The 14,270-nt window shown below is 46.3% G+C and overlaps 1 protein-coding gene across 1 annotated transcript in view; it reads left to right on the top strand.

Annotated features, from left to right (window-relative positions):
- Positions 1 to 14,270, top strand: part of SREBF2 (sterol regulatory element binding transcription factor 2) — an 84,808-nt gene that overhangs the window by 35,198 nt on the left and 35,340 nt on the right. Inside the window, exons 2-4 of the mRNA XM_011978753.1 lie at positions 8,745 to 9,206; positions 10,503 to 10,684; positions 12,828 to 12,974. Coding sequence (XP_011834143.1) covers positions 8,747 to 9,206; positions 10,503 to 10,684; positions 12,828 to 12,974 — 789 coding nt within the window. The 5' untranslated portion in view covers positions 8,745 to 8,746. The remainder of the gene's footprint in view (positions 1 to 8,744; positions 9,207 to 10,502; positions 10,685 to 12,827; positions 12,975 to 14,270) is intronic.

The following is a 14,270-nucleotide window of genomic DNA, read 5'->3' as shown; positions in this document are numbered from 1 at the left end:
TCCCAGCACTTTGGGAGGCTGAGACGGGCGGATCACGAGGTCAGGAGATCGAGACCATCCTGGCTAACACGGTGAAACCCCGTCTCTACTAAAAATGCAAAAAATAAAATAAAATAAAATAAAATTAGCTGGGTGTGGTGGTGGGCACCTGTAGCTACACAGGAGTATGAGGCAGAAGAATGGCATGAACCTGGGAGGCGGAGCTTGCAGTGAGCCGAGAACGTGCCAGTGCACTCCAGCCTGGGCGACAGACTGTCTCAACAACAACAACAAAAAAACTTTCCCTTTGTTGCCTATATTATTGCTTGCATTTTAGGGCTTCTCAATTGAAGGATGTGGTTGAAAGAGCCCAGTTCCTCAACTGCTCCTCTGGGTGACTAGAGTGCGGGTAACTGATGTTTTAGGTCCTGGAGAAAGCAGTGGTGATCACAAATAGCAGAATGGTGGAGAAATGGTTGTCTCACATTTACCTTCAGGTTTGATACTAGTCTATATTTGGTTTTTTAAATAATTATTAGAAAAAAAGATTGTGGATGGGGAGATAGGATCATTATGATGAAAGAGTTATATACGTTCAATCAGAATATTCTTGGGAATTAGATTTTGCATTTACCTCCCTCACTGGTGTGGTCCATGTCATTTTCAGCGGCCTACACACATCACACCGTGATTATTTCTATGTTCTTGTGCTTGTTGGGCAGCTCTAATATGAAAGCTAAAATGAACAAAAAGTACAAATGAAGAAAGTTTAGGTGAATATTCCTGTAATCTTGAAGGTGAGGGTTTTTCTTAAGTGTTACACAGAAGCCATGTAATTTCACTCTACAATGTAAAATTGGTGTATAGTCAGTTCTGCTATAGTTCATCATGTGCATTTCTAAAAATCATGCTATGCGAAATCATGCAATAAAAAACACAGGGAGTGGGCATGTTGGCTCATGCTTGTAATCAGGAGGCTAAGGTGGGAGGATCTCATGAGGCAGGGAGTTTGTGACGAGCCTGGGCGACAAAGCAGACCCAGTCTCTCTTACAAATAAAAAATAAAAATTATCTGGACATGGTGGTGTGTGCTTGTACTCCCGGCTACCCAAGAGGCTACATTGGAGGATATCTTAAGCCCAGGAGGTAGAGGCCACAGTGAGCTATGATCACATCACTACACTCCAGCCTGGGTGACAGAGTAAGACTCTGTCTCTAAAACAAAAACCCAGAACTTACTGGGAAATGGGGGGTTATAGATCACAATAAAAATTCTCATAGGTGACCAAAAAAAAGGAAAGATTTATTTTTTTAAAAAGATGGGGACCTAATAAAACAGTCATACAGTCTTATAGACCAGAAAAACTAAGAAATATATAAATATCACAATGAAAAGGCACTTTGACTTGAAAAACACCTGAGGTTTGCTTGAGGGAGGTAAGTGTCATTAGGTTACAGCTTGGGAGTTATCAGGAAGTGGTGGAAGGAGGGCTGTCTGAAGTCCAATGGAAAGTTCTGACATCAATGTGATGGATGTGATTCATAACACATGCAGGGACCTGATGAAACTGGTAGACGTTTAAGGTGCCTGTGTATGTGTGTGTACATTTTGTGCATTCCTGCATGGCTCGTTTCAGCTGAATATGGTTTTCCACATTTCCTAGTGTTTCTCTCATACATAAGCAAATGCAAAATTTATGTTATGCTCAGATTGTTGCTGGATATATCTGATGCATTTGAACAAATGCCCATTTTCAAAGTAAGAGTTAAAGCAAAAGTGTCAAAAAAAAAAAAAAAACCCCACTATGAATAATGTGTACTAGCTAATACTAAGTGCCAGGCATGGTGCCATAGATTCCACATGAGTTATCTCATCAATCCGTGAGTTAGCTGTAATTGTTAGCCACAATGTACAGTTGAGAAAAACTGCAGCTCGAAGAGGTAAAACTTGCCGCAGGTTCCAAGGCTAGGACATGGTGATTCTTAATTGCTATGTCATTCTTTCTTCCTGAACATATTAAAAGAGAAATAACAAAGTGGGGGAAATACTTGCAGACATTTAAGAAAGAACAAATATCCAAAATATCTGGAAGTTTTTAAAATCAGTAAAAAAAAAAAAAAAAAAAATAGCCTGATGGAAAAAATGAACAAAGATCTAGAGCAGGCAGTTTACAAAGGAAGAAATACAAATGCTCAATAAAATTGGGACTTAAAAAAAAAAAAAAAGACTTTCAGCCTCAGTTAGTACTCAGTCATGCAAGACAAAACAATTCCATGTCGGTTTTTTCCATTATGAGATTGACAGAAATGGCTGTGAGGAAACACTAGCAGGAACATAGATTTTTGAAACCTTTCCAAAGCATGTATACTGGTCCTTGACCCAGCCATCTAACTTCTAGGAATTTATCCCAAAAAAACAGAGAACTAGGGGAAAAAAGGAGTTGTTAATAATGCCGAATAACTGGGTGGGTGTGGTGGCACACACCTGTAATCCCAATACTCTGGGAGGCCAAGTCAAGAGGATCGCTTGAGCCCAGGAGTTTGAGACCAGCTTAGACAACATAGGGAGACTCTGCCTCCACAAAAAAAAAAAAGATTTCTTTAAAGTTAGCCAGGTTTGGTGATGCATGCTTGTAGTCCCAGCTACTCAGGAGTCTGAAGTAGGAGGATTGCTTAAGCACAGGAGGTGGAGGCTGCAGTGAGCCACAATCACACCACTGCCTTCCAGCCTGGGCAAGAGAGCAAGACCCTGTCTCAAAAAAATAAAAAAAAAAGATAATGCTGAAAAATTGAAAGCAATTTTTCATCACTGAGTAAGTTAAACAAATTTTCATCATTGAGTAAGTTAAACAAATTGTAATACACTGGTACAGTACAATGGCACACAACATGATACTGTGGGACTCTGAAAAGGATGATGTTATGTCTGTAATGGTTGACACTGAATGTTCTTCATATTTTATTAAGAAAAGGGAACAGAGTGCAAAGTAGCATGTTCAGTGTGATCTCATTTTTGTAAAACCGTTTGCATACACGTGCATGCTTAAGTGTGCAAGCGAGCCTTATAGAGGAAGAAGTCTGGAAGGGCACACGTTAAAACATTGACAGCCGGGCATGGTGGCTCACGCTTGTAATCTCAGCATTTTGGGAGGCCGGGGCGGGAGGATCACGAGGTCAGGAGATTAAGACCATCCTGGTTAATGCGGTGAAACCCCGTCTTTACTAAAAATACAAAAAATTAGCTGGGCGTAGTGGCGGGCACCTGTAGTCCCATCTGCTTGGGAGGTTGAGGCAGAAAGGCGTGAACCCGGGAGGCGGAGCTTGCAGTGAGCCAAGATTGTGCCACTGCACTCCAGCCTGGGTGACAGAGTGAGACTCTGTCTCAAAAAAAAAAAACACTGACAGTGGGCCAGGTGCAGTGGCTCACACCTGTAATCCCAGCACTTTGGGAGGCCGAAGCAGGCGGATCACAAGGTCAGTAGATCGAGACAAGCCTATCCAACGTGGTGAAACCCCCTCTCTACTAAAAATACAAAAATTAGCTGGGCATGGTGGCACGTGCCTGTAATCCCAGCTACTCGGGAGGCTGAGGCAGGAGAATTGCTTGAACCTGGTTGGTGCAGGTTATGGTGAGCCGAGATCACGCCACTGCACTCCAGCCTGGGCAGCTGAGCAAGACTCCATTTAAAAAAAAAAAAAAAATTGACAATAGATGACTCAAGAGTAGTGGAACTGCTGGATGATTTTTATTTTTGTTCTTTTCATTTATATGCTTTCTAAATTTTTCTTTAGTGAATATATTACTTCTATGATTTTAACAAATTATTAAAAACAGGGCCAGGTGCAGTGGCTGACGCCTATAATCCTAGCACTTTGAGAGGCCGAGGCGGGCAGCTCACCTGAGGTCAGGAGTTCGAGACCAGCCTCGCCAACATGGTGAAACCCTGTCTCTACTAAAAATACAATAATTAGCAGGGTGTGGTGGTATGTGCCTATAGTCCCAGCTACTTGGGAGGCTGAGGCAGGAGAATCACTGGAACCCAGGAGGCGGAGGTTGCAGTGAGCTGAGATCGCACCACTGCATGCCTGGGTGACAGAGCGAGACTTTGTCTCAAAAAAATATATATATATAAAAAATTATCTAACACAAGGTGCATAATAAATACAAAATATGAGAATAAATGACCTTTGTAAACTAGGTTTCCCAGCCCCTCAAGCCACAAGCTCCATAAAGTACATGTGAACTCGGGGTCTCTTTGTGAGTCATGGGACTGCTTGCAATGCACGAATGATAACAGGAACCTCTAATTTTGGTTACTTGCTTTTAGAGACCAGAACCCAGATACAGTTTCCGGGGGCCTCACCTACTTTGTTAAGCAACTTAGCTATGAGTTTACCAAGCAGCTAAAAACAGGAGCAGGGGAGTGAGATGAGCTTGAGCGTGCCAGCCTAGCTCCTGGGAGGCCTGTCTCTGGCCCTGGGCTCTGTGGGCTGCCGCAGGAGCTGGAGCTTCATTTTCAAAGCTCCATAAAGCTTGTGCCTTCTCCCAGGCCTCCCTTTTCTGAGTTTCATGGCTCTCTGTGGAAATGAGAGCCTGTGTAATCGAAGAATGTGAATGATCAGAGCAGGGAACAGTGAGGAGCCATTAGGATGTTCCCATGGGGTGTAGCTCAGAGTTAAAAAGCACAACTGCACCCTGGTTCTCCAGGCCTCCTCTTTTCTGGCACTGCAGACTAGATGGGGTCCTGGAGAGGCTCTGCATGCCCTGCTGGAGCTTCCTATCACTCCTTTCTGCAGATGCTCATATTAACAGCCCCTCTGTGCCGCTCAGCCCTGTACCCAGCTGCCTGGCTGACTGGAGATGGCTCCGTTGGAGCTTTTTGTGTGTGGGTTGAAAGGGATTTTTTTTTTTTTTTTAATTTAAGCAGTCTCATTCCATCTGCCTACACACTCTCACGCTTCGTGAACTAAGCTTTGTGACCTTTGTAGGTTACTTCACCACAGCAGCCCATATCTTCCCCACAAAAGGGTTTCAAGAGTACTTGACAAAATGAGATCAGTGCGCCCACGTGCGTGTGTAGTGGGTGCTCTGGAAGTACCACTAATAGGGACCTGCATAAGGGTCTGCCCTTCACCAAGCACTTTGGATAAATTATTTTATTAATCCTCAGAGCAAAGAGGCCAAGTGTATATTTTTAAAGCAGCCTTTTGTAGTGAGGAAACCAAGGTGTAGAGAGAAGTAACTTGCCCACACTCACACCACTGATTAGGTGGGCCTCCAGAGACTCACACCTAGGCCTGACTACCACCAAAGCCTGTGTGCATCTATGAGACCATCCTGGCCTTCTGCCCTCCTTAGCTTTCCACGGATGGAAACTGTCGGCCAGTGAGTGATGTTTTTCTGGCTCCTTGTTGCAGCCCTCTGTGTTGATTTCTTAGACAGTTGGGATTTTGGGGGAATTCTAAAAGGTTCAACAAATTCTTAGATTTCTCTCGATCATTTTCTTAAAGCATTTTATAATCTTGTACTTGGAGTGTGTCAGCACTAAATTATGTTTTGTTTAAATGTACTGAATTTGAGGACATTTCTTAGTTTCATCATGTCAAGGAATTGAAATTGGTTGGTACAAGTTGCAATGTCTGTAGCAATCTGCCCATTTCTCCCTCACACGAGGCTGAGTGAGGACAGAGCTTTGTGTCATGGTGTTGGTGAATAATACCACTATGGAGGAATGGAGTCTGGTGAGATGCTGTTTTGCCCACAGCAGGCTTAGCTGACTGGATACTTAAGGTGCCCAGATTGAAATGCTGAGCTCCAGTGATCCCATATGGAGGCCACACTGGAAAGCCCCAGCAGCTTTATTTATTTATTTACATTTATTTATTTATGTATTTATTTTTTGAGACAGAATCTCACCGTTTCACCCAGGCTGGAGTGCAGTAGCTCGATCTTGGCTCACTGCAACCTCTGCCTCCCGGGTTCAAGCAATTCTCCTGCCTCATCCTCCCAAGTAGCTGGGATTACAGGTACCCAGCACCATGCCTGGCTAAGTTTTGTAGTAGAGACAGGGTTTCACCATGTTTGTCAGGCTGGTCTCACACACCTGACCTCAGGTGATCCATCCACCTTGGCCTCCCAAAGTGCTGGGATTACAAGCATAAGCCACCACCCCCGGCCTATTTACATTTATTTATGACTTATTTTTCCTATCCTTTTGTAAGCTTCAATTTTTTTTTTTTTTTTTTTTTTTGAGACGGAGTCTCACTCTGTAGCCCATGCTAGAGTGCAGTGGCACGATCTCTGCTCACTGCAAGCTCCACCTCCCAGGTTCACGCCATTCTCCTGCCTCAAGCGCCCGAGTAGCTGGGACTACAGGTTTCCGCCACCATGCCTGGCTAATTTCTTGTATTTTTAGTAGAGATGGGGTTTCACTGTGTTAGCCAGGATGATCTCGATCTCCTGACCTTGTGATCCGCCCACCTTGGCCTCCCAAAGGGCTGCGATAATAGGCGTGAGCCACTGCGCCCGGCCCAAAAAATCTTTGTGTTTTTTTGTTTGTTTGTTTTGTGTTCAGGGAAGGGATCTGGCTAGGTGCCCTGGCTCACACCTGTAGTCCCAGCACTTTGGGAAGCCAAAACGGGCAGGTTGCTTTTCAGGAGTTTGAGACCAGCCTGGGCAACATGGTGAAACCCTGTCTCTACAGAAAATTCAAAAATTAGCTGGGCATGGTGGTGCACGCCTGTGGTCCCAGCTCTTTGGGAGGCTGAGGTGGGAGGATTGCTTGAGCCTGGGAGACGGAGGCTACAGTGAGCTGAAATTGTGACAGTGCACTCCAACCTGGGTGACAGAGCAAGACCCTGTCTCAAAAAAAGAGAGAGAGACAGACAGACAGACAGACAGAGTCTCACTGTGTTGCCCAGGCTGGTCTCAAACTCCTAACCTCAAGTCACCCTCCTACCTTGGCCTCACAATGCACTGGGATTACAGGCATGAGCCACCATACCCGGCCTCAGCAGCTTTCTGTCAGATATACAAACATATCCCAGGCTCCAGCGCCCGCCCCCCCTCCCCCCCCACCAAAAAAAAAACACACACTCACACACACAGCATCGCAGACCTGAGAAGAACATCCTGGTAGTGGTTTGGGGGAATGGAGATGGTGCCTTTTTTTTTTTTTTTAAATAGTGGTGGTGTGGTGGTTTTTGTTGTTTTGGTGTCTAAATCAGAGCATCATATGTCCTTGAGGGTTTGGAAAGGAGGGGCCGTAGTTCAAGAACAAGCAGTAGCTTCTTGGGAGTGTATTAGAAAGAGAAAAGAATGTGGACAATGTAGAAAATTATAGATCTGAAACTATCTGGGACAAAGCTGAGGCCCCTGACTCCTATAGGGAGCAGTCATATGAAAAGAAGGGAGACATGAGAGATGAGGGGGTAGTTGTGGGTTAAGTTGGGTTTTGGAAAGGCTGTGGGAAGATTGGCCAGAGAAGAGGCCCTGGAAGCAGGCTTGAGACCCTTCGGGCTGAGAATTTAAGGGTCCCAGCTACTCGGAACATGATCTAGAAAGGGGAGTGTGGTCTCCAGGTGGACACTTCCCTTTGGACCCAAGACCCCTTGCCCAGAGAAAAGGGGCACAACCAGACAAGGGCCAGCGTGGGCCCTGGGAAGCACAGAGTCCAGGGCGGGGCCGGCTTGCTGTGTTCTGACCTGGCAACACACCTGCACTGCGTTGTGGTAGAAGAACACAAAGCTGGGAGGCAGAGAACTGGTTCTAATCCTGGCTGTACCCTAACAAGCTGTGGGACCTTGGCCAAGTCACTTTCCTCTCCTGGATTTCATATATGATCTTTCCATTCTTTGCATCCCTGAAGCTCCATGACTTAGGGGCCATCAACTTGGTTGTCCCTGAGTGTTTCCAAGAATACTAACAGTGCCCAGGGCTTTACTCAGCTTGGAGAGGAGGCCCAGAGCCTCCCTGTGGTGAGGAGGAAAGGGGTTAGAGCAAGTTAGGGTCTGCAGTGCTAGGACTGGAGGTGGCCTCACAAGCCAAGGCCGCTATACTCACAGCCTTAGGACAGTGACTCCCTACTCGCTGCCTTAGCGTCTCCAGCTGTAAAAAAGGACCCTTGGTACTTCGACAAAACAGCACCCACCTAGTACAAAGGTAGTTTCTTTTATGATTGATCAAAACAATCAGGAAAATGAGAGAGGCTGGTGTGGTGGCTCACACCTGTAATCCCAGCACTTTGGGAGGCTGAGGTGGGTGGATCACCTAAGGTCAGGAGTTTGAGATCCACCTGATCAATATGGTGAAACCCTGTCTCTACTAAAAATACAAAAAGTAGCCAGGCATGGTAGCGTGCGCCTGTAGTCCCAGGGAGGCTGAGGCAGGAGAATCACTTGAACCCGGGAGGCAGAGGTTGCAGTGAGCCAAGATCGCACCAGATCTCTGTTGCACTCCAGCCTGGGCAACAGAGAAAGATTCCATCTCAAAAAAAAAAAAAAAAGAAAATGAGAGAAAGGGCCTGGAGGTGAGAGTGAGGAGGGAAAAGAACATCAAACAGATAAAGTCCTGTCCTGTTGTCCTGGGACCTTGGTCAGCCATCTTGTCCCAGATGATCCCCACAAGAAAGAGGTAAGGGTTTCCTGACCCATTTCTGCCACGGTCTTAGGAAGGCCATTGGGTTTTCATGCCTTAGTTTCTTAAGCAAGTTTGAAAGGTAACTTTTTGGATAGCAATAAAATTACTCCTTTTCTTTTGTTCACAGAGATGCTGCAATTTGTCAGTAATCAAGTGGGAGAGTTCCCTGACTTGTTTTCAGAGCAGCTGTGTAGCTCCTTTCCTGGCAGTGGTGGTAGCAGCAGCGGCAGCAGCGGCAGCAGCGGCAGCAGCGGCAGTAGCAGTAGCAGCAATGGCAGGGGCAGCAGCAGCAGTGGAGCTGTGGACCCTTCAATGCAACGGTCATTCACCCAGGTCCCATTACCTTCCTTCTCTCCCTCGACGGCCTCCCCACAGGCTCCAACCCTGCAGGTCAAGGTTTCTCCCACCTCAGTTCCCACCACACCCAGGGCAACTCCTATTCTTCAGCCCCGCCCCCAGCCCCAGCCTCAACCTCAAGCTCAGCTGCAACAACAGACGGTAATGATCACCCCAACATTCAGCACCGCTCCGCAGACAAGGATCATCCAGCAGCCTTTGATATACCAGAATGCAGCCACTAGCTTTCAAGGTGATTCAGAAGTCAGAATGGTAGTGGTTGGTTGGTTCCAAAGTTTATGTGTCAGTTTGCAGACACTGTAAATATTTCTGTCCTCTTCAGGAATGGCGGGTATATCAATATGGTCCTGTCTGAATGAGTTTCTGGTAACTGTCAATAAGAACTGGTACAGGAGCATGTCACATTCTGCAGCTTCAAATACCTTAATATCTATTGTGCCTATTTCAAAAATACTTGGTTAAAAAATCCAGCAAGCGGCCGGGCGTGGTGGCTCACACCTGTAATCCCAGCACTTTGGGAGGCCAAGGCAGGCGGATCACGAGGTCAGGAGATCAAGACCATCCTGGATAACTTGGTGAAACCCCTTCTTTACTAAAAAATAGAAAAAATTAGCCAAGCATGGTGGCGGGCACCTGTAGTCCCAGCTACTTGGGAGGCTCAGGCAGAAGAATGGCGTGAACCCGGGAGGTGGAGCTTGCAGTGAGCCAAGATTGTGCCACTGCACTCCAGTCTGGGCGACAGAGCGAAACTCTGTCTCAAAAAAAAAAAAAAATCCAGCAAGCATAGTAGACACAGGGCCTTCCTGATAACTAGTGGTGGAGACTTGAATAAGGCTTGAAATTGGCTAGGTGGCAGCCAGATCTCAGCCGCCACAGTTGAGAACTATTCATTCAACAAACATCTGAGCATCCACTATGGCGATGAATATGACTTTTAATGTAGATGCAGCAGCTTCAAGTAGCAAGCCTCATGCTGGGCCCTCAATATGTGTTGAGGGAATGGATGACTGAAAGGGGCTTGTTCTTTCTGTGATGTGCTGCATCCCAGTGCCTTTTCTTCATATTTCCCTCTGGCTCTGGGGAGCCTTGGGTGAGATTAGTATTGCTCTGAATTTCAAAGAATCTTACAGTTCTTCACTGGAGTTCAAGAATTGGGACGGGTGGAGGAATGTAAAGGCAAAAAGCTGAGACAGTCCTCCCAAAGTACACTTCCCGTCCAGAAAGGATGGAAGGAAATGAAGCCCCAGGGAGTTGTTGATTCTCAACATCTGTTAACTCCCTTGCTGGGTGCAGTTGTTTGCTGATTAGCTTGCCTTTCCTCCACCCTGGCACCCAGAGTAATAAAACAATTTGTACTCGTTCCCTCAGAAATTGATGCAGCCCTTATGGGATGTTCTGGTTGTCTAAACCAGCTTGTAAATGGCTGCGCACATCATCTTCAGCAGCAGGTGGGGAGTTGGAATCATTGTGAGATACTTGACAGAATGCATTCCTCATCTCTGTGCCTTTTTTCTCCTCTTCTCCCAAGTCCTTCAGCCTCAAGTCCAAAGCCTGGTGACATCCTCCCAGGTACAGCCGGTCACCATTCAGCAGCAGGTGCAGACAGTACAGGCCCAGCGGGTGCTGACACAAACAGCCAATGGCACGCTGCAGACCCTTGCCCCGGCCACGGTGCAGACAGTTACCGCACCACAGGTGCAGCAGGTCCCGGTAAGTGGCTGGAAAGGATTCAAGGAGGCACTGGATGGGGCTGTTAACTGGTCCTTGGTTGAAGATGTGGTCTACATACTAAGAAGGACCAACCACAGTGTACACAAAGCAGCTTGTAGGGCACCAGGATGTACCTGTGAGCAGTGTATAGAGACCTGGCTGAGCCCATATCTGTAGATAGTCCCTGGCACTCAGGAAAGGCTGGTGCAGTCACTTTATGTACACATGTAATGGGCATAAAACTGGAAAGAAATGTGCCAAATTGGTATCTCCCAGATAATTTTCTTTTTCATAGTTTTCTGTTTTTATTGTTTGTTTTGTTTTTGTTGTTTTTTTTTTTTGAGACGGAGTCTCATTCTGTGTTGCCCAAGCTGGAGTGGAGTGGCATGGTCTCAGCTTGCTGCAACCTCCACCTCCCAGGTTCAAGCGGTTCTCCTGCCTCAGCTTCCCAAGTAGCTGGGACTACAGGCATATGCCACCACACCCAGTTCTAATTTTTATATTTTTAGTAGAGACGGGGTTTCATATGTTGGCCAGGCTGGTCTTGAACTCCTGATCTCGTGATCCACCCGCCTCGGCCTCCCAAAGCGCTGGGATTACAGACGTGAGCCGCCACGCCTGGCTTCCATAGTTTTCTGTTTTCCATATTTTGTGCTGTGGGTGCTGAACATATATTACTTTTGGGGTAGGGGGGCATGTTTTATTTTTTATTTTTTTAGTTTTTTTTTTTTTGAGACAAAGTTTTGCTCTTGTTGCCCAGGTTGGAGTGCAGTGGCACAATCTTGGCTCCCTGCAACCCCCACCTACCAGGTTCAAGTGATTCTCCTGCCTCAGCCTCCCAAGTAGCTAGGATTACAAGCGCCCGCCACCACGCCTGGCTAATTTTTTGCATTTTTAGTAGAGACAGGGTTTCTCCAGGTTGACCAGGCTGGTTTTGAACTCCTGGCCTCAAGCAATGCACCCATCTCGGCCTCCCAAAGTGCTAGGACTACAGGCGTGAGCCACTGCGCCCAGCCGGGGGACGTATTAGTTTTATAATCACAAAAAAATGTCTTTATGTCATACATCATCGTGGACTATATTTTCTTTTTTTCTTTTTTCCTTTGAGACAGAGTCTTGCTCTGTCGCCCAGGCTGGAGTGCAGTGGCATGATCTCAGCTCACTGTGCAACATCTGCCTCCTGGGTTCAAGCGATTCTCCTGCCTCAGCCTCCTGACTAGCTGGGATTACAGGCGTGCACCACCACACCCAGCTAATTTTTGTATTTTTAGTAGAGACAGGGTTTCACCGTGTTGGTCAGGCTGGTCTCGAGCTCCTGACTTTGTGATCCACCTGCCTCAGTCTCCCAAAGTGCTGGGATTACAGGCATGAGCCACCACACCTGGCCTATATTTTCTTACTAACACAGTAATTTATCTTTAAAAAAAAAAGTCAGGTTTATTAATTTTGCTTCTCGGCCATGTGTCTGGCTTTCCTGAGTCTTTCCTCTCCTCTCTGTCATTCACCCTACCCATCTCTGCTCTACTCCTGCTTCCTGCTCCTGCTGGGCCACTGGCACCCCCCTCCTGAAAGTCTTTCAGCCTTAAAACCCATGATCTGGCTGGGCACCGTGGCTCACGCCTGTCATCTCAACACTTTGGGAGGCCGAGACAGGTGGATTTCTTGAGCCCAGGAGTTCAGGACCAGCCTGGGCAACATGGTGAAACCCTGTCTCCTCAAAAAATACAAAAAATTAGCCAGGCATAGTGGCACACGCCTATAGTCCCAGCTACTCAGGAGGCTGAGGCAGCAGGATCACTTGAGCCCGGGAGATCGAGGCTACAGTGAGCTGAGATTGTGCCATTGCACTCCAGCCTGGGCAACAGAGAGCAACCCTGTCTCAGCAAAAAAGAAAAAAAAAAAAGAAGCCAGGACCCTCTTTAGCTAACCCCTCTTTCTCCACCTGAACCCAGTATTCAAGCTGTACAAAATAGCTGACTTTCGAAATGGCCTCTATGAGATTTCCTGTTTGTTTTTTTATTCTCAATTTCAAAAAAATTATATCATTTCTCATTCTCTCTTGGAAGGTCTATGCAGTAAGAAAGGAATTCATAACAGAAGGATAATGCTATCATCCTTTTCCTTTTCTTCCTTCTTCATCCAGGTCCTGGTCCAGCCTCAGATCATCAAGACAGATTCCCTTGTTTTGACCACGCTGAAGACAGATGGCAGCCCTGTTATGGCTGCGGTCCAGAACCCAGCCCTCACCGCCCTCACCACCCCTATCCAGACGGCTGCCCTTCAAGTACCAGTAAGAGCTGCCTCCTCCCCCACCTTCCCCCTTTATTCCTGGTGGTGTTAGTCTTCAGAGATGTTAAATCTCTGTATGCTGAGTAGGTATGGGAGGGTCTATAGCACGAATCGGTCAAATTGTAAATGTCACTCCTCTTAGTCGTTTTTTTTGCTCGAGAAAGTATTACCAAGATGTGGGAGTACTGGGGTCTACAAGGAAGTAGAAAAGAATAGCAGAAGGACCCTCTATTCTTGGCTAATAGCTCCACACAGGACCATTCACCTCTTAGGTCCTGCTAAGGACCCTAGGGCCACCAGGCAGGGAAGGGCTCCAAGGTAAGGGACATGGAAGGTACCCCATCCTTCAGTTGTAGGTTCTTAGCCACTTTCAGCATCCTATAGCATGAGAATCTGATAGAGTAAATGGTGATTAAAATTTGGAAGCACTAGCTTTATTCATAAAAGCCAAGAACTGGAAGCAACTCGAATGTCCATCCACAGGAGAATAAGCACATTGTGATATATTCATACAACGAAATCATGCCTAGCAATTAAAAAAAAAGAACGGCTGACAGGCACGGTGGCTCACGCCTGTAATCTCAGCACTTTGGGAGTTTGAGACCAGCCTGGCCAACATGGTGAAACCCCATCTCTACTAAAAATATAAAAATTAGCCGGGTATGGTGGCACGTGCCTGTAATCCCAGCTACTCAGGAGGCTGAGGCAGGAGAATTGCTTGAACCTGAGAGGTAGAGGTTGCAGAGAACCGAGATCGCACCACTGCACTCCAGCCTGGATGACAGAACGAGACTGACTCTCAAAAAAAAAAAAAAAAAAAAGCTACTGATGCATGAAACAACATGGGGCTGTCCCTCAGAAATAGTGTGTCAAGCCAAACGAGCCCATCACAAAAGAGTTCATGCTAATGATTCCATTTATATAAAGTTCAAAAAGAGACGAAATGAAGCTATGGTGCTAGAAGTCAGAGCAGTGGTGCCAAGGAGGGGAGGGGCATGCAGGAACCTTCTGAGCTGAGCTGGTAAAAATGGGCTATATCTTGGTCTGGGTGGTTATATACATTGTGTACATATGTAAAATTCATCAAGCTATAAACTTAAGATGTGTGGTATTTATTGTGCATGACGTACTTATTGGCAACTAATGAAATTGGGCACCTTTTTATTTATTTATTGGCCGATTAGATATTGAGGCCATCATTCAAGAAAATAAACTAAAATTGGTCCGGACCCAGTGGCTCATGCCTGTAATGCCAGCACTTTGGGAGGCTGAGGCAGGCAGATCACCTGAGGTCAGT

This window comes from Mandrillus leucophaeus, unplaced genomic scaffold (assembly GCF_000951045.1).
Source record: "Mandrillus leucophaeus isolate KB7577 unplaced genomic scaffold, Mleu.le_1.0 Scaffold2, whole genome shotgun sequence".
NCBI classification, from domain to species: Eukaryota; Metazoa; Chordata; class Mammalia; order Primates; family Cercopithecidae; genus Mandrillus; species Mandrillus leucophaeus.
This window is presented reverse-complemented; position numbering and strand designations above follow the sequence as displayed.